At 38.1% G+C, this 24307-nt stretch overlaps 1 protein-coding gene across 1 annotated transcript in view; it reads right to left on the bottom strand.

Annotated features, from left to right (window-relative positions):
* Positions 1-24307, bottom strand: part of prrg4 (proline rich Gla (G-carboxyglutamic acid) 4 (transmembrane)) — a 61696-nt gene that overhangs the window by 23982 nt on the left and 13407 nt on the right. Inside the window, exons 4-5 of the mRNA XM_048607355.1 lie at positions 23960-24086; positions 16761-16886 (exon numbers count right to left, since the gene is read on the bottom strand). Coding sequence (XP_048463312.1) covers positions 16761-16886; positions 23960-24086 — 253 coding nt within the window. The remainder of the gene's footprint in view (positions 1-16760; positions 16887-23959; positions 24087-24307) is intronic.

The following is a 24307-nucleotide window of genomic DNA, read 5'->3' as shown; positions in this document are numbered from 1 at the left end:
ACCGCCCACACACACCATGGGCTTATCTTGTTTCTGTCTTATTTACTTTGTTCTCAGGCTAGAGGACCTATATTCACTCTTTCACACCTTAATTTGCGCGTATTCTACAGCTCCATTTCGTTCATCCAATTAACAACTCCCTTGTCTTTTGCATTGGGCCTCGACATCATCTGCTCCCTTTGTCCCTCCTCTGCCTCTGTCAAAAGAGTAAAAGCTGTCATTATCCAACTCCTTCCAGGGCTGAAGAACTGTCCATTTCAGATTTGAAACTTTAACTCTGTTTCTCTTTTCACAGATGCAGCCAGACCTGCTGATTTTCTCCAGCATTTGCTGTGTTTGTTTGGTATGAAGAAAACTTTTTCACTTAGCAAATATTTAGGTTATGAAATACACTGCTGGAAATGTGGTGGAAGCAGGTTCAATTGAAGCATTCAAGACAGCATTTGACAATTACTTTGATTAAAATAATATGCAAGCATATATGAAAAAGCAGATTGACACGAGGTAATGATGCACATTTGAACAGCTGGTGAAGGCATGGTAGGCTGCATGACCACTTTCTGTGTCATAACACTTCTGTGATTTGAGAACAAAGATAACTCCTTATTCTGAGACAATGCCATCTGGTCCTAGACTGTCCGTCAAGACAAAACAACTTCTCTGCATCTACTCTGCAAGTGCCTGAACAGATTCTGTCAAAAATTTGTATAGTCTAATTGTCTCTCATTCTTCTAAACTCTAATGAATAGAGGCTCAACCTACTTAGCCTCTCCTCTCCATAACAGGAATCGATGTATTGAACCTTCTCTGTGCTATCTCTAATGCCAATATATCTTTCCTTAGATGAGGGCACAAAAATTGCACCAAAATGCTAGTCCAGATGTGATCTTTCTAGCACCCTATATTGTTTTAACAAGACTTCCCTATTTTTGTACACCATTCCCAAATGAAATAAGGGACAACATTCAAGTTGGCTTCCCTATTACTCACTGAAGTTGTATCCTTTTTTTGTGATTCCTGCACAAAGATCCCCAAATCTTTCTGTGCCATAGTTTTCTCCATTTAACCAATATTCAGTTCCTCTATTCTTATTACCAAAGTGCATAACCAACCATTTTCCCACAATATATTCCACCTGCAAAGTTTTTGCCCACTCACTTAACCTGTCTATTTCTCTTTCCAGACTCTTTGTGTCATCCTCACCATTTGCCTTCTCACCTAATTTTGTGTCCTCTGCAAATTTGGTGATAGTACATTCACTTTCCTCATCCATGTCATTAAAATTTGTTGTAAATAATAGTGTCCCCCAACACTGATCCCTATGACACTTCACCAGTTGCCATCCTGAAAATGCCCCCCTTATTCTAACTCTCTGTCTTATGTTAGATAGTCAATCATCCATGTCACGTCTTACTAGGGTAGCATGTTAGAAATCAACACCACCATTCCAGGAGCTGTCACAAAAGTTCAAGATTTTTATAAAGGTATACAAAATTCCATAGTTTATCAGTCTTTTAGAACTATGTTGACAGAAAGCATGGACCATGATTTTGTACTATTATACAATTAATTGTTTGTAATTTTTAAATTAATATTTATTACACATAAATAGATTTTAGCTGCAAGTAAACAATTCTAAATGTTAATATATAACTCTACTAGTTAAAACTCTAGCCCCTTATAAAACACCCCCAATATGCATGTACAGCTAGATACAGACAGACAAAAAGACATTGGTATTATAGGTGGAGTGAAAATCTGTGAAGGCAAGTCAATGGTTTTTTTCCCCAAAATTCACTGAGATGATCCTTTTGTTTGTCAGGACTTGCTGTTCCAAGATCTCCTTATCAAGGTTTTTCAGCAGACTCACAATGACTGGTTCATGAATCCATAATGTCCCTGACCTATTGGTTAAAAGTCGGAGCTTACAACAATTAATGAGAGAAAATAGATAGGCTTTCTTCAGCCTTTAGGTGCTTTTTGATGCAGAATAAGGACATCACCTCCATTTCTAGACGTCCAAAGTCTTCTGGCTGTATCTTTCTCACCCACAAGCTGTCCAGCTATCTCAGAGCCAATCACATAGTTGTTAGCAGGCAGAAGCCTTTGTCATCAACATCTGGTTATCTTTCTACAGAACAATCAGCTTCTTGTTGGCAGCTGAATCTCATTTTGTACACACCCCTTGGTGCCAGTTCATCTGCAAGTAAACTCCCCCTATTGTTTAAACAAACAAGCAAAAATAGCACTTACAATCAATGTTGGTAGCTTGCTTTTAAAAAGTGCAACAAGCCCTTCCATTGTAATTGGTCTTCAAAACAATTCTTTTCACAGTTCAGAGCAGAATCAAAAATATAGAAAAGTAAATGATAATTTACATCCAGGTAACTAAGGATGTTAAAGGTTATCAGCATAGAATGTAGATTTGTGGCTACAATCAGATCAGCCATGATCTTATTAAATGGTGAGGCAGGCTGGAGGGACTGAATGGCCTACTCCTGCTCCTTGTTCAGACGTTTATTTATTTGTCACTTAAGGATCTCCTCCCATTGATGCTGGAACATATCTTGTGGTGAGGATGACTGATACATAGAGTCATAATGCCATTGTTGGTGCAAGATGGGAGAGGTGTTGGGGATGGATGCCTCCTGTTAAGGCAACCTGTACTCATCAGATGACCCTGACAAATATTTTTTTCCATAACACCCATTCCCAAATTTTCCTGGTCTCAGTGGTATTGCTGAGACAAGAGAACTGCTGACTATTTGAGCTCTAACAGCTATCAGAGGTGGTATATCCTCTCCAAAGATGTAGAAGACCCACTTCAAGCCAATTAATACTGTAAAATGGCTCCATCGCAAGCTTAAAAGTGCAGGTGGGTTTACCCCTGGCTTCAGATCAAATTGGATTCCATGGTTGGGAAGAAAGTAATCATGGGTGGAGATGGACTGACTATGGAGAAGTGAATTCAGTTGCAAGGATATGGAATTTGTGTTAGAAACTAAGGATTACAGCTTTAGTCTTCACAATGGTTAAGTGGTGGAAATCATGGCTCATCCACAACAATATGGAAACGGCAAATAATTTTTTCTTTTCTTTGGCTTTTTATTCACTTGATTTCTTTAATTTACCTTCATATTTGCTTTTTGGAGGAGATGCTGGTGTTCTTCACAGGAATATGTGCACTGAAAAACTGAGTACTCTTTCAATTTTTCTTACCCAATATAAGCCTGGTCAGGTATAGAGTAAATTTTCTATCATCTTATCTGAAAAACAGCCTTTAGAAAACCCAATCACACTTAGGTATCAGCTGTAGTTTATCAGACACCAACTTTACATTATGATCCAGGATGAGATCACAAAACTATGTTACCATTTGGTTAGAGACCAATAGTCATTTATTTTCAAATGTAGACAAAAGGAGTCTTACAAAAAGAATAAAACCATGTTTCAATTATTCTGAATAAACAACAATACTTTACGAGTAGAACAGTAATGCAATCTACAACTTATTTCTAACACCCCAAATTAACTCATGGTAAACACAGATAGGAACTGTGGGGTGTCTGATCACAGTCTATTATCAAAAGCAAATATTATCAAAACAGATTTCTCAGCAACTGTCCCTAGATATAATTTTTTTAAATTCTTTAACTGGATGAGGGCTTCTTTAGCTAGGCAGCATTTATTGCCCATCCCTAAATGCCTAGTGGGCAGTTCAGAATCAACCACGTGGCTGTGGGGCTGGAGTCACGTGTAGGCCAGCAGTTTCCTTCCCTAAAAGTGAACCATTAGTGAACCCACTAGATGGGTTTTTCTGACAATCGACAATGGATTCATGGTGATCATTAGATTCTTAATTCCAGATATTTTATTGAATTCAAATTCCACCATCTGCTGTGGCAGGATTCAAACCCGGGTCCTCAGAATGTTATCTAGGTCTCTGGATTAACAGTCCAGCGATAATACCATTAGGCCATCGCCTCCCCAATAGGTCATTAAATCTTATTTACAGTTTCACAAAAGATTACAATTCTTCACTTTATCCAACCTGATCTTGAAACCCTCCTCTCAAGAGCAGTTCTTTCTGACTGCCTCGACAATTGCTCCTGTTCTAGTTGAATGTCTTCCTGTCCTGGGTCCACAATCCCCCTGAACTCTGAAAACTGCATTCCAGTAATTACTCACCAGCACAATTCAAGTTTTTTTGCCAACAGCCACCTTTACCAAGCTAGATCATTCCTGTGACTTTCCCTAAGCTTGCACCTGCATCACTTGCTTGTAGCTTTTCAATATCCAATCTCAGTTGTGCTGACCTATTAATGGGACCTGGTTTCTTGTGAGTTACCATAAATTCAAGGGCTTTTCCAAAGCTATGACCACAACACTTAGTTGCATAATAACTCCTAGAACCATAGTTGGGGCTGGTGTAGACAGCAGCAAAGCAGTGGAGGAGGGATGCTGACGCAGGCATTGTTGACAGTGGTGACCTGGTTCAGGACTGATTAACTCTCTTCAAGCAAAATCTTTTTTCCTCGTTCTTGAATTATTCAAAACAGCACCATCTTGTGGCACAAATGAAAGCTTCTCACTGTATTTTATTGTATTCTGACTATAAAATGCATGTGACAATAAAATCAAAATCAACCTCACCTGAGTTCTAACAGCACAGATATCCAATAGCTGTTTGGATTTAACTTGCTGTACCTTAAAGAGAACCGATGTAATCCAGTTACCTTTCCAGCAGGATTGCTCAAAAAAAAAGCACCATTCACATATAGTATACACTTTATCTTCTTCATTTACTTAACATTTTCATTCTTTTTATATCCATTAAAATCCTGTTCAGTGACACTTACCCACCCCACCCTGTCTTCAGTATCCCATTAAAAGCCTTGCAAAAAGCCCCTCCCCTAATGCTAGGCAGTATTTACTGTTGCCCCCCAGCAATGTTTGAAATGTTCGGAACTTCCTGTTCCATGAATGTTGCCAGTCATTACTGATTGATTTGCTAAGCTTGAAAAGAATGGGTATAACTAGAGAATTTCATCACAAGTCATTGACAGGGGAGTTCTCCCTGGTGTTCTAGATAATATTTATTCACAAAAGCAAATTTCATTGTTATCTGTGTGACTGTTGTATGTAATTTGGGTGCTGGGTTTCATATATTACATGATCAATTACACTTCCAAAATACTTAACTTGCTATATAATTGCAAGTATCCCTTTTTCTATGCCAAGCAGCTAGTGAATTTCGAGAAAGAGTTTATCAAATTAATGCCAGTCTGTTAAATTCTGAGCAATATTGCTGCGTTTACTACAAGCTAATCTCAACACAGTAGAGAGCATGGATATATTCAGCAACAGGGAATGCAGTATGCTAACCCAATGTGCATCAATTTCTCCTTATGTTCTCTGATAGTATTCATTCCTGTTTGTTGTTTCTTAATCAAAAGGAGAATATAGGACAATGTTTTTTTTCTCATTCTATGATATACTTACCTTCAACCTGAATTTTTTTATTCATTCGTGGGAAGAGGGCGTCGCTGGCAAGGCCAGAATTTATTATGCATACTTACTTGCTCTTGAGCAAGTGGTGGTGAGCCAACTCCTTGAACCACTGCAGTCTACCTGGTGTTAGGTACATACACAGAGCATTTACAGATGGAAGTCCAGGATTTTAACTCAGCAACAGTGAAGGGTAGATATAGTTTGAAATGTGACTTGGAAACAAAACTTGTGGATGGAATATCAGCATCTGCTGCCCTCGTTCATCTAGGTGGTAGAGGACATTGATGTGGAAGGAATTGTTGAAGGCATCTTGGCAAGTTGCTGAATTGTACCTTGTAAATGGTATATGTTCCATTTTCTATTGGTGGGAAAGCGGGGAATAAATGATTTAAGTAGTCTTTTGGTGCCAATTAAATGGGCTGCTCTGTCATAACATATGTCAAGCATTGTGGTTTTTTTTGGAGTAATTCATCCAGGTACATTAAAGTATTCTGTAACACTCCTGATTCGTGCTTTATACAGAGACTTCAGGGAGTCAGATAGTTAAACCAATTGGCACAGTTAGATTTCTGATCAATGGTAACCCTGAAATGTTGACAGTGGGGCATTCAGTGATGTAATGCTGTTGAATGTGAACAGGAGATGGTTTGATCCTTTCTTGTTGATGATGGTTAATGTCTGACAATTGTGTGGCGCAAATGTTACCTTCCCATTATCAGTCCATGCCTGCATCTTATCCAAGGGCACAGACTGCTTCAGTAAATGCTGGATTGCAAAAGTCCAGAACATTGCAGTTATCAGTCAATATTCCCACTACTAAATTTATGCTAAACAAGATATAAAAGAGAAAGCAATTGAAATGGTTGGGAGCAGGAACTACCGTGGGGAACTAAGGTAGTGATATCCTGGGGCTGTGATGATTGGCCTCTAGCCATCACAACCATCTTCCTTTGTGCTCAATACAACTCCATGCAGTGAAGGATTTTTTCTTTGGTTTCCACTGACTTCAATTTTGCTAGGGCTTCTCGATGCCATACTTTGTAAAATGCTGCCTTGATGGTCATTAGCATTCATTTAAACCTCATATTTTGATTGAGCTGTTTTATCCATGTTTACACCAAGGCTATAACATGGTCTGCAGCTAAGCAGTCTTGATGAAACCCAAATTGAACACTGGAGCTGGTTTTTGATGGTTTAATCCTGCTTTTATTTTTCTGTACTTACTGTTTCTTGGTTATTGCAAAGGGAATGAATTATAGAAGTTTTACTTTTAAAACTAGTCTTGCTATTGGTGAGACCACATAAGATCTCAAAGGGATTGGATAGATTGATGACCCAGATGATCTTTCCTCATGTAGGGGAGACTAAAACTAGGGACGTAGTTGAAGAATAAGAGGCCTCCCTTTTAAGACTCAGATGTAGTGAACTTTTTTTATTCTCTCAGAAAGTCTTTAGAGTCATAGAGTCATACAGTATGGAAACAGACCCTTTGGTCCAACTCATCCATGCCAACTAAGTTTCCCAAACTAAATTAGTCTCACTTGCCTGCATTTGGCCCATATCCCTCTAAACCTTTTCTATTCATGTACCTATCCAAATGTATTTTAAATGTTGTAACTGTACCTACATCAACCACTTCCTCTGGTAGTTCATTCCACATAAAAATCACCCTATCTAAAAATAATTGCCCCTCAGGTCCCTTTTAAATCTTTCTCCTCTCACCTTAAAAATATGTCCCCTAATTTGAACTCCCCCACCTTAGAGAAAAGACCTTTATTATTCCAATTATCTGTGCCCCTCATGACTTTATAAATCTCTATGAGGTCACTTCGCAACCTCCTACACTCCAGTGAAAAAAGTTCCAACCTATCCCTCCTCTCCTTACAACTCAAACCTTTCAGTTACTCTTAAAATTAACCCTTAGAGTTCATCAATCCCTGACAAGTGATTGATCATTAAACTATTATAATTAACATGAGTCATGACTTGTCAGATTTATTTTTCTATGTCTCTCATGCGTTTTCTAGTTTTAACTTCAATGCAGGGTTCTCAGTGTCACCTCATTCATCAAGAGATGCCCCAGACAGGACAATAGAGGATTACTGCTGGTGATTCCACGGTCCTATAGTGCAACAAGTACTTGTAGAATTATTTTCTCCAGAAGGTACTCAAGGCTGCATCTTTAAATTTATTCATGGCTGAATTAGATTGATTTTTGATAGACAGGGGAGTTAAGGGTTATTGGATGCAAGTGAGAAAGTGGAGATGAGATCACGGTCAGATTAACCATGGTTTTACTGAACAGTGGAGCAAATTCATAGAGCCAAATGACCTACTCCTGTTTCTAAGTTATAAGTCCTATGTTCTTAGAGGATCTAACTTTGAAACAAACAGAAACTTGCAGACCATCATTGTCTTTAAGTTCTAATATGCCATTGAAGTAATTAGAAACCTCTTTTAACAGGGACAGTTCTGTAGTTGGTCAATAACTGTACTGTTGCTTCAACTTGTGAGTGAACTCAACCCAGAGCAATTGGATGAGAATCACCTATCTATTTGCTGGCTATGCATCTGCTATGCTGTTGAAACCATTCTCATGGCAACTTATGAAGAATTTATGTCTGGTCATTAATCAATTATGGACATGAAACTTGGAGCATTAGGAAAGAGAAAGAAAAGAATCAACAACTTTGAAATGTGGCACTTAAGAAGCTTCATATGATTAATCTTGTGGAGAAAAGAACCAAGAAAGATTGCAAGAAACAAAAGAGGCCTTAAATAATATCAAACAAAGGTTAATTGTGTTCTTCGGACATGTTACTGATGCAGAAGGGTTAGGGTGGCAAATCATTACCGGAAGAATTAAAGGCAAAAGAACAAGAAGCCGAGCAAAGCAAACAGCTGGAACATAAAAGACTTGCCTTAATCAAAAATCCAGCAATGAGATCATCCTTTGTTTCAGTGATCGGAAAATTTGAAGACCATGATGGCCTACGGCACTTGGACAACAATCTGCTGGCTGCAAAAAAGCACCTTCAATTTTTCTCACAGCATAAAACTGCTCTGAACTTGGCACTAACTAGCCATTTTATCCAATAGGAGCCTCAAGGATGGCTGAAGTGGGAAAGAAGAATGTCTCAATCATGTCATAGCAGCTGCTTTGGAGTTTGGGGTTAAAGCACATTACTGGGGCAATTGTAGTGGCAGCTTTACCAATTACAGTTTGTGTCTGACATTTATGTTGGTTAAGAAGGTGTAGAGCTGGATGAACACAGCAGGCCAAGCAGCATCAGAGGAGCAGGAAAGCGGACATTTCGGGCCTAGACCTTTCTGGGGGCATTTGATGCTGGTACTGTATATTTGAAATGAGAAACTGCTGTGTTTTTTTGGCACTTGATACCTCGGATTGTACTATATATAAACTGTAGAAAAACAAACCATACCTTAAAAGTGTTATCACTTATGTTGCATTGATGCAATTTTACATCCTTTTAAACACAGGAATAGTCCAGAGAGCACAGCTGATTGAGGGTAATAACAGCGAAGCAAGGAGGTTAACAGAGTTGCAAACAGATTTCTGGAAAGCAGCGAAGCTGTTAATCATTGCAGATGCACACCAGAAGTAATAGTAAAAAATTCCTGGAAATGTTTTTCTTCAGTCTTTCAGTTCTTGTTCCTTTGAAGACTGTAGAAAGAACCAGTAACATTTAATAAAATTGTTTAAAAACATATTGCATTACCAAACAGCACCAAATTATAAGCAATTACCAATACCAATGTACTTCAAGTCCAGCCTATTAAGCCTAAGGTACACAGTTTTAAAATTGGAGGACCTCCTGACAGATCTACACCTTTATCTGATCAGGGTATTGCCATTAAGAGATTCAGGTTTGCTCTACTTTCCCAGGAGTTTAGAAGAATCAGAGATGGACTTATTGAAACAATCAGCATAATTTTCCCCTTGTTAACCAAGAATGCTAAGGTCAACAATTATGATTGGTTACCATCACAGCTAACTCTACACAAACTGAGAGATAGTGGGAACTGCCGATGCTGGAGAATCTGAGATAATGAGGTGTAGAGCTGGATGAACACAGCAGGCCAAGCAGCATCAGAGGAGCAGGAAAGCTGACGTTTCGGGTCTAGACCCTTCTTCAGAAAAATTTCTGCTGTGTTCATCCAACTCTACACCTTGTTATATCTACACAAACTGACACTGGCATCTCTCTGTAATTTCTTTGACCTTTTAAATGATCTCATTTTTGTGCTGAATAAACACATGCTGACCTCTGGATTCACACAAATCGTTAGAATTTCATCTGGGGATGACAGTCTAATTTTCAAAGTGTCCTTAAACAATAATTCTGTTCTGAATTAAAATATATTTTCATCATGCTTGAATTAAACTGTTAAATATTAAATTATAATTTTGTTTCTCCAGTAAATTACGTGTAAAACATAACAAGGTTACTATTTTGCTAAAGTTATTTGCATCTTGTACAAGTCTGAACAATGTTTTAATATTTCTTGTTTTAATCTTAGTTCCCTTGAGTATTGTTGACATACATTTTAGGATAGAGGAGAATTGTTATCTCTGAGTTTTGTATAACTTCTGAATTGTCTCAGAGGCAGTGGAAGTGCGGTCATAGACTACTTTCAAGGCTGAGGTAGATCGATATTTTTTAGGCATGGAATCAAAGGTTATTGGGAATAGATGGAATATGAAATTTGAAACACAAACAACCATGTTTGGTCTACTTCAGCTCCTAATCCATGTGTTTATACATTTTTCAATTTTCTTATGGAATATAATCATCATTGTCATCACATTTATTGTCCATCATTAACTGCCTTGAAAAAGGCGATGGTGAGTTGCCTTTTTGAAACACTCCAGTCCTTTGGATGCAGACAGACTCTCAATGCTGTCAGGAAAATTTCCAGAATATTGACCCAGTGACAGTGAAGGAATGCCAATGTGATTCCAAGTCAAGCATGGTGTATGGTTTAGCTACAAACTTACAAGTGGTGGGATTCCCATGTATTTGCTGCTCTCGTTCTTCTAGATGGTAAAGATCAGAGTTTTGGGAAGTGCTGTAGAAGGAGTCTTGGTAAGTTACGGTGGTGCATCTTGTGGGTACTACACGCTGCTGTCACTGTGAACTGCGATAGTGATGTTTAGGGCTCCAATCGCATATGGATGCTTTGCCTCGGATGGTTTTACGTTTGTGGGTTTCTGGAGCTGATTCATCCAAGTAAGCGGAGAACATTCTACCACACTCCTCACTTGTGCCTAGTCGATGGTGGACATACTTTAGGGAAACAAGTGGTGTGTTGGGGTGATGCTTAGATTCTCTTGTTGAAGATGGCCATTGCCTCACATTTAAATGGCAAGTAACACTCACACCACACATCAGTCCAAATGTGGATGTCATCCATAACTTGCTGAAAATGGGCACAGACTGCTTCAAAATTTGAATCATTATGAATGGTGCCAAATGTTGTGCAATCTTCAATGAACATTCCCACCTCTGACCTCGATAGAGGGAACATCATTGATGAAGCAGCTGAAGGTGGTTCTGCCGAGGACACGATATTGAGGGGCTAGAGTTCTCGTGGCACAACTTTAGTGTCCGCATCCCTCATCCAAAAAGCCTGGGTACAAGTTTCGCCTGGTCCAAAGGTGTGTCCGAGCAGGTCAATTAGAAAGTATCTATCTCACTATGAGAAAATATCTGTCTGCAGTGATATGCTGGGACTGACATGTCTAGCTCCAACGACTACAACTTTGTGATAGGTATGACTCCAATTAGTGGGATTTTCTCCTCAATTCCCACTGACTCCAATTTTACCAGGACTCCTTGGTGTTAAATACTGCCTTGACATCAAGGACAGACACGCTCACCTTACCTCTGGAATTCAGCATGCGTCCACATTTGAAGTAAAACTCCTATGAGGTCAAAACAACAAATCCTGGAGATCACAACAGGTCAGACAGCAAGCTCTCTCTCCATGGATACTGCCTGACCTGTTGTGATCTCCAGCATTTGTTATTTTCAGTACAGATTCCAGCATCTGCATTAATTTGCTCCTCCAAGGAGGTCAGCAGGTGATTGGCTCTAAAAGAACAACAAACTGAGCACCATTAAGCAAGTTTATTCCCTTATAATATAGCTTGATAGTACTATTTTATGATCTCTTCCATCATTTTGTTGGTTGAAAGTAGATTGATGTCAGTAATAGGCTGCCTTGGATTTGTTTTTTTTTGTACAAAGACATATGTAGGCAATTTTCCATATTATTAAGTAAATGCCAGTTTTGTAGCTGTACTGGAACAGCTTGTGCTCCAAACTAGCCCTACCCTTAGCCAAATCCTCAGTATTATTGCCAGAATATTGTCAGGGCTCACAGACTTTGAAGAATCTGGTGTCCTTTGCCATTTCTTGATATCATGTGAAATGAATTTGAGTGGTTGAAGACTGGCATCTGTGATATTGGAAACCTCAGGAGATTGGCAAGATGGATCATTCACTCATTCTTTCGCTAAAGATGGATACACATACTTCAACCTCATCTTTCCAAGCACTGCACTCCCTCATCATTAAAGGTAGGCATATTTATGGAGCTTCCACCTCCTCCAGCGAGTCATTTAATTGTTGACTTCAATTCAACTTGATGTAGGAGGACTTCAGAGCTTAGATCTCGTCTGTTGGTTGTGAGATTGCTTATCTCTATTACTTACTACTTCTGCTGTTTGGCATGCAAGTAGTTGTGTGTCGTAGCTTCACCAAGTTAACTTCTCATTTTGGGTATGTCTGGTGCTGCTTCTGGCATACTTTACTGCACTCTTCATTGAATCAGAATTGATGTCCTGGCTTGGTGATAATGGTACAGTGGGAGATATACCAGGGCATGAGGTTACAGGTTTTGGTCAAATATAATTTTGCTACTGGTCCACAGTACTTCACGGATGCCCAGAATTGAGTTACTAGATCTGCTCAAAATATGCTTCATTTAGCACTGTGGCTGTGGCACAACACAATGGAGGATAGTCTCATGGTGAAGACAGGACTTGGTATCTACATAGATTGCTCAGTCTTTACAGATATTGTTATGGACAGAAGCATCTGCAGCCCATAGATAAGCAAAAATCTACTTTACCTAGTCTTTACCAATTGCTATTATCTTATTGTTTTAGTTTGCTTCAACAATATTTCAGTCAGTAGTATTGTTGCATCCAAGTTAGAGGTAAAGGAATTAAGTCCTAGTGCAAGAACCTGAGCATAAAATCTTGGCTGATATTTCACTTGCGAGATTGAAGGAGTGCTACACTGCTGAAGATGCCATCTTTCAGCTTTCATTTTATTATTTGTAGGACTTTGCTGTATGTTAAACTGACTATCAAATTTTCTGCATCACAACAAAGCCTACTCTTCAAAGCATTTTGAAATGTTGTACTATGTAAGTACAACTCAAAACAATCTGTTAGGCTGACCAAGTTGAAGAGAAGTGACTCTGTAGGTTTAACAATGTGATTCACAGCAAAGACCGATGGTCTAAAACTACTTTATCCAGTCTGACACAGAGCTACCATCAGTGGACAATTGTGAAGTTCAATATTTTGTAGAACACTTCATTTCTACAATTAACAAGGCTGTTTTTTTTTTAAAATGAAAGACAGTTTTATTTAGAATTTAAATAACTTACAGATTACTGATCAATTATGAAGGTACATAATACATGAATATAAAATACAATAAATCTACAGGGAGAAATTATTTAACAACAGTATAGAATCTGAAATGTTGATCAATAACAGCTGAAAAAAAAGTTAGAGAAAAGTCAAAGAGAAGGACAAAAACAACCAATGAACAAGAAGCTAAATCTTCTCAGGAAAAATATCCCCACAGAAACGTGCAAATTTGGTGGTAGTGGTGGTGAGGGTGGTAGTGGGGAGGGAAGGGGGAGACGGAGGGGACGTTTAAAAATTGGCTGTTAAGCACAGAGATACCAGTTTTCATAAGGGGATCAAAGTGCACCAACATTTCAAGTCATTACGGCCAATCAAACCATGGCTACTTTTGACCACACACGTCTAAATTAGCTTGGCAAATTCAGCACAGAAAAAGAAGTTGCCACAATCATCAAACAAAATTAGAAATTTCCGGAGGAACTGCAAGTTTGGCAGTATCTGTGGAGAGAAAACAGTTAACGTTTCAAGGATAGTGACACTTCTTTTGAACTGTTCTGAAGAAGGATCTTGAAACACTAACTCCCTTTTCTCTCCACAGATGCTGCCAGGTTTGCTAAGTTTCTCCAGCAATTTCTGCTTTTGTTTGTTTCAGATCTTCAGTTCTTTGTTTTATTTTTGCCTTAGTCATAGTTAGATAGCTGACAACTTAAGCACCTCATATTACACAAAGTAAGCGGCTTAAGCACACAGAAGGAACAATTGCTAAGTCAGTAGAATCTGGACTTTGTTCTCAGGACTTTACCATAACACATTATGTTAAGACAAAGTAATTAGCCATAGGTAATGAAGAATCATAGCATCTCTCTCTTCATACACAGAGAGAGATAGAGAAAGAGAGAGAGAGAGACAGACAGACAATTGGTTTGAGATAGCTTGAGGCACACCACTATTCTAGCATGGGGCATGATGATGAGAGGGGGCTGCATGAACTATAATAGCTGGTACAGGGATCAAGTCAGTATTACTGGCATCATTCTGCAACTCTTTCTAGCCATATAGTCAGGTGAACTAACCAACCCCCAAATCTCATTATAATTTCATAGGAGGTGGGAACCACACCAAAAATGTGACCCTCGATCAAGGTATACTAGTAAATTAGCCTTAAACAACTGTATGCAAGTACAAGGAGGCCTAAGCAAAGGTTTGAAATGCAATTGTTTCTCTGATTCCCCTGCACAGTTTTGCAAAAACCATGCCTATTTCCAGATTCCATTATCCAGGCAACAGAGCAGACTTTTAATTTATTTTCAGTTTTTTTTAAAGACGTCATGTCAACTTCATCAATCATCAGGAGAGATAAAAGCAACTGGAGCTTGCATTAATAACTGGCATAAAATGTGCTATATGACCAAACTACCCACCATTACAAATCTAATGTTTTATATATTTCAGGACAGAAGATAGACAGAATTTCCAGTTTCTCAATCCAACCATGAATTGTACAGGCATTGAGCTGGCAATTGAACAGCATTTTGGGCATTAGCAGAATTCTTCAACTTGCAAGCAAAGAACCAGCAAAAAGAAAATCTTGCTGCAGAAACCAGCTTTTGTGGTTGACAAATGCCAATTCATAATGCCAGCTGGAAGCACCAAATGGCAGTGAGGACACACCTGCAGTTATTTGAAATGTGCATTTGAATTTAATGATTGAGGCTGGACTAGTTGAAAGCAACATTTGATACAGATAACCTAAACAACCAGCTTGTTCACTGATTAGAGCTTTGAAATGCTGCGCAGTGGTTGTTTGTATAAAATAAAGCAGGTTTTAAAGACTATACTTCTATGTCTGATTTAGATGTGAGTTATTAAACTCCAATGTTTGAACAGTCTTTGAATTTGAGTTTTCAGCTAAGCGGCCTACAATTCTACTTTACCCATAATTAATATCAAGCACATGCCTGATATTGCAGTGATACTTAACTTAAGCTCAACTTCACAAATACTTAATCTAATTCTGAGTTGAGAATCCTGCGATTTAGAGCTAATCTCAGATTTGTACTCTCAAACAAGCGTGAGGGTCAGTGGTTCGCAAAATTTAAATTTGTATTGTTTAAATTGTTCAAGTATATTATTAGATTAAGAAAGTGTTAGATAAAGGTTAAACAACGAAAAAGACATACCTTTTTACATAATTTATGATCATTTTACGTGACGTAAAGCTATATACAAATATCACATTCAAATACAAAGAATACTTCATTAAATATTATTTGTATAGTGCAAATTTCATTTAAAAAAACACCAAATTTAAATGTTTACTGTTAGTGCGAATATTTCAATCTTAATTTGTTAATTCATTATCAAAAAAGTTCATTATTGAGAGTGATGAGATTTCCAGGAACCAGATGATGACCTATACAAATGATACAATTGTGAGAAAATGTTTTAAAAAGTCTACTACAAAATGTTAAATCTCAAATGTTTGAACAACTTCAGAAAATTAAGTAATTACAATGTTAAAAAGAAAAATCTCTAATTCTAACCAGTCTTTTAAAAAATTCCATATACTTTAAGTTAGGCAACTTCTGACATTAAAGAGTGCTAATATGGTCCACCTGTCTACATGTGCCATGGCTTAATTGCAAATATTCTCATGTTGGCGTTACAGGATTGCAGATTCAAGTCTAATTCTAGAAGCTTAAGCACAAACTTTACTCTGAAAACCTAATACAGTTACTAAAGAGCTGCTGCACTACAAGAAGGTATCATCTTTCAGACCACGTATTGAACAAAGGCTCCATACACCTTCTCATATTGCTAGTGCTTTGCTATGTGCAAATTGGATCATTTTCTATATTAACACATTGCCTAAAATACTTAATTGACTGTATGTAAAGCCCTTTTGAATATTCAAGTCTTGTGTAAAGTGTTACAACAAATCAAACATTTTCAATGTTATTCCATGTTAGCTTGACAGGCAATATACCTATTAGAACCATCATTTTCAATATACATTTAGCGTAATTTTTAATTTTCAATCTACAAAATCACCAACTCATCTTTAAATGTTAAAAAAGTGGAGATTTTAATTCAAAAATGATAATGGAAAAATTGTCACATCAACGACTAGGTTTATTTTGACATTCAAACTCAATATAGCAGTTATTTACAATTTCTAGGCATTTTGACAATAAACAACACATTTATTGACAATCTCAACGGCAAATCTCATTTTTGAGTCCCGACTAATATATGTTTTAGTCATTTGGAAAACAATTTTCCAAGCCTAACCTCTACCCAGGCTGCTGACATATACATCTTGCATTGAAAGATCTTTGGAAAGCAGAAGATTTCATCTTTAGTCCATCTCATACATGTCTCCAATGAGAATTAACTTGGAATTTTTTATGGTATCTTTCACTCCTATGTCACCTATTATCATGCTTAAGATGGGCTTCTTGTACACAGATGACCAGGAAAATATCTAATGCAACAACTAATAAGATAACTACTGTACTAGTCCAGCATTCTTCCAAAAGACATTACAGGTACTACTTACCCTGGATAAGGCGGTGGAGGTGCATCATATTGTCCAGTTGCCACAAGTGCCTGTTCATAGGAAGGTAGAGCTGTCTCTGGATCTGTAGTAAAGGACACAGGATTCATGGAGGTTTCCTCAATCCGCCTGATAAAACAAGGGAATTGTTAAGCCCTCAAAAGCGAACATAGTGGCCTCTCAGTTCACTGGTCCTGAACTGTTTTCTACAGGAATGGAGCAGTCACTGCATATATAGAAACGTGCACTTTCAGACAAAAGCTCAGGTTCAACAATACTGCAAAGACAAGTAATACAGAAATGAAAAATTGATTAACAAAAGGTAAAAAATAATTAAAATCTGTCATAATGCTGGGCCAACCAGGCACAACTAAGGAGAAGCGACTCATGAAAATCTGGGTTTATATTATTTCTAGCCATTTGCCACAGCAAGTTAGGATTTCTATCACATACAGTAAAAATTAAACATTTATAGAAGGTGCTAATGATACAATATACGTACAAGTCTCAACCCTCACAAAAATAATCATAAGCATTATTGGGCCATATATACCACACTTAACTAATTCTAAACAGGTTGGTTTGACTAAATATTGACCCAGATTTTTCTGTCAGCAATGCATTGATGTTCGATGCTGACTGTACAAAGAAAATCTAACTGGCACATAAGGCTCTATTGCAAGATAGGACATTTATTCAACAGCCTATGTCAGGGCAAAAAGCAAGAAATGATGAATTGTGATGTCATTATCGATTGTAGTTTCGTCAGCAATCAGAATAATCAGAGGTCAGTTTTATGCTGATATACAGATTCATACATTTTTAGAAAAGATTTGAAATAGTTTAAAAAGTTTGAAGGTTTTTAAAACTGTCAAACATGTAAATAATTCTAATACTTATTTTTTAATGCAATGTCTGGCAGGGTCGCTTCCTCAGCTATCAATGTCACTTGATAGCTACCTGATTCACTGGTTTGCTCCACCCCCCGCCCACCTCACCCAACCCTAAAACTTTTTTTCTCTCAGCATTACTGAAATTCAAAACAGCACACGAACAGAAAAAATTCTTCAATTACTAGCTGCTGTTGCTTTAAGGATTAGAACGGCAACACCATCAGGGCAGGCTTCCCCTCAATAGCTTATGGATTTTATAGTCTATATATAGTCAAATTGTTGAAGGTTCGTTGTTGCTATTGTGCTGATCAATAGGAGCAAGCTTCTCAACATCCACTGCTATCGAGAAAGGAAGTATGAGCAATTATTGCAAAATACAGTGTGCAAAACACTGCACAAAATTATAGAAATTGCTTAAAGTAAATTTGATTTGATAAAAGTCACAATTGTTGAGCTGAGTTTAAAGATATTTTTAAGATGGTGTGAAAACCAAATGTTGTTTTAGAACTGAGCAGTTCGTAACATCACTTCAGGTCTACTGTGAGATGGAGCTGATAATTAGGTTCAAAGCCACTTTGATACACAGAACAAGACCAGTATAAGATATCATCCCTTTATAATTTATTGCCTACACAAGTTACTTAGGGGAAAATTATATTGAGACATGTTGTCGAGCAAGATCAAAATATTTTACTCACTACAAGTAAATCAAAACTCTGCAGGCCAATAATCTGAATATAAAATAGGAACTCCGGCAACAAGATAATTGTACCCTTTTGATGTTCTCTGTTCCTTGTGGTTTTCTTGTCACAGAATTCAACAATGGCAAACAATCTCACTTTAGGTTGTTTGTCAAGCTGCCTGTAACCACTTGAGGTTAAAAGTTAACATGCTTTCTATAGGCAGAAATTGATTTCCTCAGGTTACAACTTTCAATTTCAGTGTTCAATTCCATCAAAGTTTATTTTCCCAGTCCCTATTTCGATCATGCGACTGAACAGCTTGCCTGGAGGTTTTCATAAGGAATGAAGGGTGAACCCTATCAGAAAGTTGCAAATGTAAGACCGGAAGACCTAAGAGAATAAGCACTAGGAGCAGAAGTAGACCATTCAGCACGCTGAATGGTGGAAAAGACTCAATGAGATCACATGGTTGATCTAAAGATCCTCAACTTCACTTTCCTGTCTTTTCCCCATAAATCTTACAATACTAATTAAAAAATCTGTCTATCTCAACCTCAAATATACCTAATAAGCCAGCCTCTACAGACCTTTGTAGTAAAGACTTGAATTTATACAGAACTTTTCACAATCAATTTATGTCACAAAGCATTTTACAGCCATTGAAATACAAGCATAATAACTAATTTTAAAAAATTCATCCATGGAATGTGGACATCATCAGCAGGGCCAGCAGTTATTGTCTATCATTACTGCCCCTGAGAGGGGTGGCTCATAACCTTAAAATTATAGTTTGCAAGATAGCTGCAACGTATAAGACGGCCTCCCTTTATGCTGTAACCAAAGTACCCTTTCACACAAATAATAATGTAAATCAAAGAATCGCACCCAGTCGGATACACGTGCTGGTAGACAATTGTTCTTCACCTCACTGGGATATCTCTTTGTCATGAATCATGAACTATTTTCTTTAACATCTTTTCTGAAGTCCTTTCCCAGCCAACTCTACCTTTATTCCTTTATAATTACTCTTATAAAAGTGTATACTCTTATAGCACAGTTGTTTCAGACTCAAGTTTCTCACCCTCAAATGGAATATTATGGTAACTATTTCATCGGATACTTTAATCTGAAATAATTCATTAAACCCGTTTCATTACACATAACCAGATCCAAAATAGCCTGATCCCTGGATCAATACACACACACTGTTCTTGGAAATTATCCTAAATACACTACGAATTCTTTATTTCCACTTCTGCCAATTTATATTTCCAGTCTACAGAAATTAAAGTTACAGGTAATTAATGCATTGTCTTTTTTTTTAAAAACACACCTTCTGTTCCCTGATTCTTTATCTGTCCTATAACGTAGATCCTGTCAGAGTCCTGTCGACTACTCTCACCAGTGTCTTCTTCCCTTTTGTTATTTATTACTTTCATCCATATGGATTCTACATATTCCAACAAATGATCATTTTTTTCTATTGCACTAATTCTATTTCATATTAAAAACCCACCCCACCACATTTTCCTTCCTGCCCGTCCTTTTGAAAAGGCACATACTCTTGAATATTTACAACCAAGCTTTTATCTCCTTGTAATGGTTGTAAGATCATAACCATTCACCTCTATTCGTGCCATAAATTCTATAAGTATATTAAGGACGAAAGAGCAACTAGGGAGAGAATAGGGCTCCTTAAAGATCAACATAGCCACCTATGTGTGGAACCACAAGAGATGGGTGAGAAACTAACCGACTATTTCACATTAAATACTTTCTGTGGAGAAGGACTTGGAAGCAAGGGAACTTGGGGAAAATAAATCGTAATTTCTTGAAAATTCATATTACAGAAGATAAAGTGCTCGTCGTCTTAAAACAAAGGTAGATAAATTCCCAGAACCTGATCAGGTGTTTCCAAGAACTCTGTGGGAAGCTAGTTAAGAGATTGCTTGGCCCCTTGCTAAGATGTTTGTATCGTCGACAGCCATGGGTGAGGTGCTGGAAGACTGGAGGTTGGCTAATGTTGTGCCATTAGCTGTAAGGAAAAGCCAATTCTTTATCCAATTGACTAGCTCACCCCGGATTCTTTGTGATATAACCTTACTAACCAGCCTGCCATGTGGAACCTTATTGAATGCTTTGCTGAAGTCAATATAGACAATGTCTATCGCTCTGCCATCATCAATCATCTTTGTCATCTTTTCAAAAAACTCAATCAAGTTAGCGAGTTGTGTATAGACCAGTGAGCCTTGTGTCAGTGCTGGGTATGTTGTTGGAGGGATTCTGAGGGACAGGATTTATATGCATTTGGAAAGGTAAGGACTGACTAGGGATAGTTAACATGGCTTTGTGTGTGGGAAATCACAACTCACTAACTTGATTGAGTTTTTTGAAAAGATGACAAAGATGATTGATGATGGCAGAGCGATAGACATTGTCTATGTTGACTTCAGCAAAGCATTCAATAAGGTTCCACATGGCAGGCTGGTTAGTAAGGTTATATCACAAAGAATCCGGGGTGACCTAGTCAATTGGATAAAGAATTGGCTTGAAGGTAGGAGACAGACAGCAGTGGTAGAGGATTGCTTTTCAGACTGGAGGCCTGTGAACAGTGGTGCGCCACAAGGATCAGTGCTGGGTCCGCTGCTTTTTGCCATTTATAGAAATGATTTGGATGTGAATATAGGAGGCATGGTTAATAAGTTTGCAGATGGCATTGAAATAGTTGGTGAAGTGGTCATTGAAGAAGATTATCACAGCTTACACCAGGACCTTGATCAGATGGGCTAATGGGCCGAGGAATGGCAGAGGAGTTTAATTTAGATAAATGAGAGATGTTGCATTTTGGGAAAGTAAACCAGGGCACGACTTGTACACTTAATGGTAGGGCCGTGGGGAGTGTTGCCAAGCTAAGAGATCTGGGGTTCAGGTGCACAGTTCCTTGGAAGTGGAGTTGCAGATAGACAAGGTGTGAATCATCTGGCACACTTGCCTTCATTGGTCAGTAACTGAGTAAAAGAGTCAAGATATCATGTTGCGGCTGTATAGGACATTTTAGAATACTGTGCACAATTCTGGTCATCCTTCTTAGGAAGGATGTTGTTAAACCTGAGACAATGCAGAAAATATTTACAAAGAATGTTGCTGGGACTGGAGGGTTTGAATTATAGGGAGAGGCTGAAAAGGCTGTGTTTCTTCCCCCCAAGAGTGATGGGAGTTGAGGGGTGACCTTTTAGAGGTTTACAAAATCCTCAAAGGCATGGATAGGGTGAATAGCCAAGGTCTTTCTCTTAGGGTGGGGGAGTCCAAATCTAGAGGGCATTAGTGTAAGGGGAAAGATTTAAAAAAGGACCCAAGGGGTAACTTTTCCCTCTCAGAGGAAGTGGTGAAGGCGGGTACAATTACAACATTTAAAAGGCATCTATATGGGTATATGAATGGGAAGGGATTAGAGGGATATGGGCCAAATGCTAGAAAATGGGACAAGGTCAGATTGGGATGTCTAGTCAGAGCAGACAGGTTGGACTGAAGGATCTGTTTCATTGCCGCATGATTATAATTCATTTAGTTTGTTCAGAATACTATGTACATTTCAGAAAGAGTTGTTAATTTTGCCACTCTTTTCCCTTTTTGACACCATTTTTGAAAAAAATGTTTGTACACACTGGCATTTTCCTGTCCTACTCTAGGTATCATCACTTAAATAGCTACTCTGCAATGCCCCCACATCCTTTTGTTTTGTAAACCTACACATTCTCTCATTAATTTAAAGCCCTCACTACTGCCCTAATTATTTGATTCACCAGCACTTTCGTCCCAGTGCAATTCAAGTGAAGCCTGACCCACCAAAACTACTCCCTCCCACCCCAGTTCTGGTGCTATTGCTCCATGAACTGAAATGCAATCCGTCCACATCAACCACATGAGGTACACATTTAACTCCATGATTTTATCTATCCAGTGCCAGTTTGCCCAGGATTCAAGTCCTGTCAATGTCTCACCTCCACACCTTCCCAAACACTTGATGTTTGTTATGATGACCTGAAATATGTTACTTAGAAGGATAGTGGAACAAACTGAAAAGTAACTTACTTTGGCTAATTCACCTAACCTGCACAGAGGGGAAACCAGAGCACCCAACTGGAACATGGGGAAAACATGCAAACTCTGCACAGACAGTCATCTCAGGCTGCAATCGATCCCAGGTCCTTGATGCTGTGAGGCAGCAGTACTAACCACTGAGCCATCATGCTGCCGGTACTGGATTCAGTCCTGCCTGTTAGCAAGCAAGCTCCAAAAATGAAAAGTTATGAACTGAGATTTTATTACTCAAAAGATAGATGGAGGTGATGCACCACCTAGTGGGTAAATAGTGGAACTGTCACAACCTTCACTGGGTAAACCTCAAAAAAAAATTCTCCTTTTTCTTTTCAGGTGCAAGCCTCAAAAACTGAGGAAAGAGTTAATCTATCTTTTCTTCTTTACTGACCGCCCTGCTGTATATTCACAGAAATTTCTGTTTAAAGCTTCATAAGAACATAAGCTGTTGAAATTCTCTACCTCAGATAAATGTCATGACTCATGACCCTCAGAGAGAAGATTCTTCCTCTTTTTTTAAATGGGTGACCTCTTATTCTCAAATCAAACCCCCAGATCAAATTGCCCCATGATAGGAAACATTATTTCAGTGTCTACCATGTTAATCCCCCAGAATGTTGTCTTTCAATAAGATCACTACTCATTCTTCTGCCAAGTTTAGGTGCAAACGGCTCAATCTTTGCTATTAAGACATCGTCTTCATCCCAGGAAATCAACTTTCTCTGAAGGTGCCTCCAATGCAAATATATTCTTCTTAAATAAGCAGACCAAATAAAACTTCAGCTGGTTTAACTGTTTCCAACCCTACCATCCAATCAAGATGTTAAATTCATATTTAAATGTGTAATCCATGGTTCTTTCTCTGTAATGTAAAATAATGTTGCAGCTGCTGGTGATTACATCATCTAGACTTGGACCGATATCTGACAGTGACGTTCATGTCAAACATGAGAGGCAGTAATCATCTTCAAACAGAGTCTAACCATTTCTCTTTGATACTCAATGGCATTACCATTGCTGAATTCCTCACCAACAATATCCTGAGAGTCACAACTGATCAGGAACTCAACCACACCAGCCATGTAAATGTCTTGTCTAGTAACTTCTATCACAGGTTTGGTATTATCATCATAGAATGATAAGCACAGAAGGATGCCATGTTAGCATGATGACTGCACATGTAAATATTAGCTTAGGTTGTGCACTCCAGATTTCCTTTCTATGTACCAATAATTTAGGAAGAAAGTTGTGGTTTTCAAATATACAAAAGGTGCAGAGTTGAGGATGAGAGACAGTCTTGGCTGTCTTTCCTTGATCTAAACATTAACATTTCAGATTTCACACAAACTTATGGATGGATTCACCGACTGAAACATTTCAACTTGATAATGCTCTTGCAGTTCTCAGGAACGTACGCATATCACAACTGGACAAAGTCATCATGAAATCAAAAACTTTTTCATGCTGATTTTGAAACAGACATTGCACATGTAGATACGTAAAGTCTATATAACTTGTCAAAACTTACCTCGCACTACTTCGATCTTTTTGTCTCCGCTGCTTGCAGTAATACCAGATAAAGAACACCAATAGAATTAAAAATAACACAGTGCCAAAGAATGCAGTCAGAATTGTGGTTATATCAGTCGTAATTCCTGAAAAAGGAGGAGTAAATGAGTATTATTAGCAATATTGAGTTTTGTTTCATTTTACTTACTCTTTTTCATAACTACCATGCAAGATTGTCAGTATGAGCAATAAGACCTATGGTCCAGTGATTTATATGAGCTATGATACCTTTATTCTTAGAGAGAGGTGAAAATGTCAAAACTTAGTCCATTAGACCAATGCAGTACTAAAACCATTTGTTTGTTGA

The sequence above is a fragment of the Rhincodon typus genome, chromosome 17, assembly GCF_021869965.1.
Source record: "Rhincodon typus isolate 14 chromosome 17, sRhiTyp1.1, whole genome shotgun sequence".
Lineage (NCBI taxonomy): Eukaryota > Metazoa > Chordata > Chondrichthyes > Orectolobiformes > Rhincodontidae > Rhincodon > Rhincodon typus.
The sequence above is the reverse complement of the archived record's forward strand: the minus strand, read 5'-3'. Positions and strand labels throughout refer to the sequence as shown.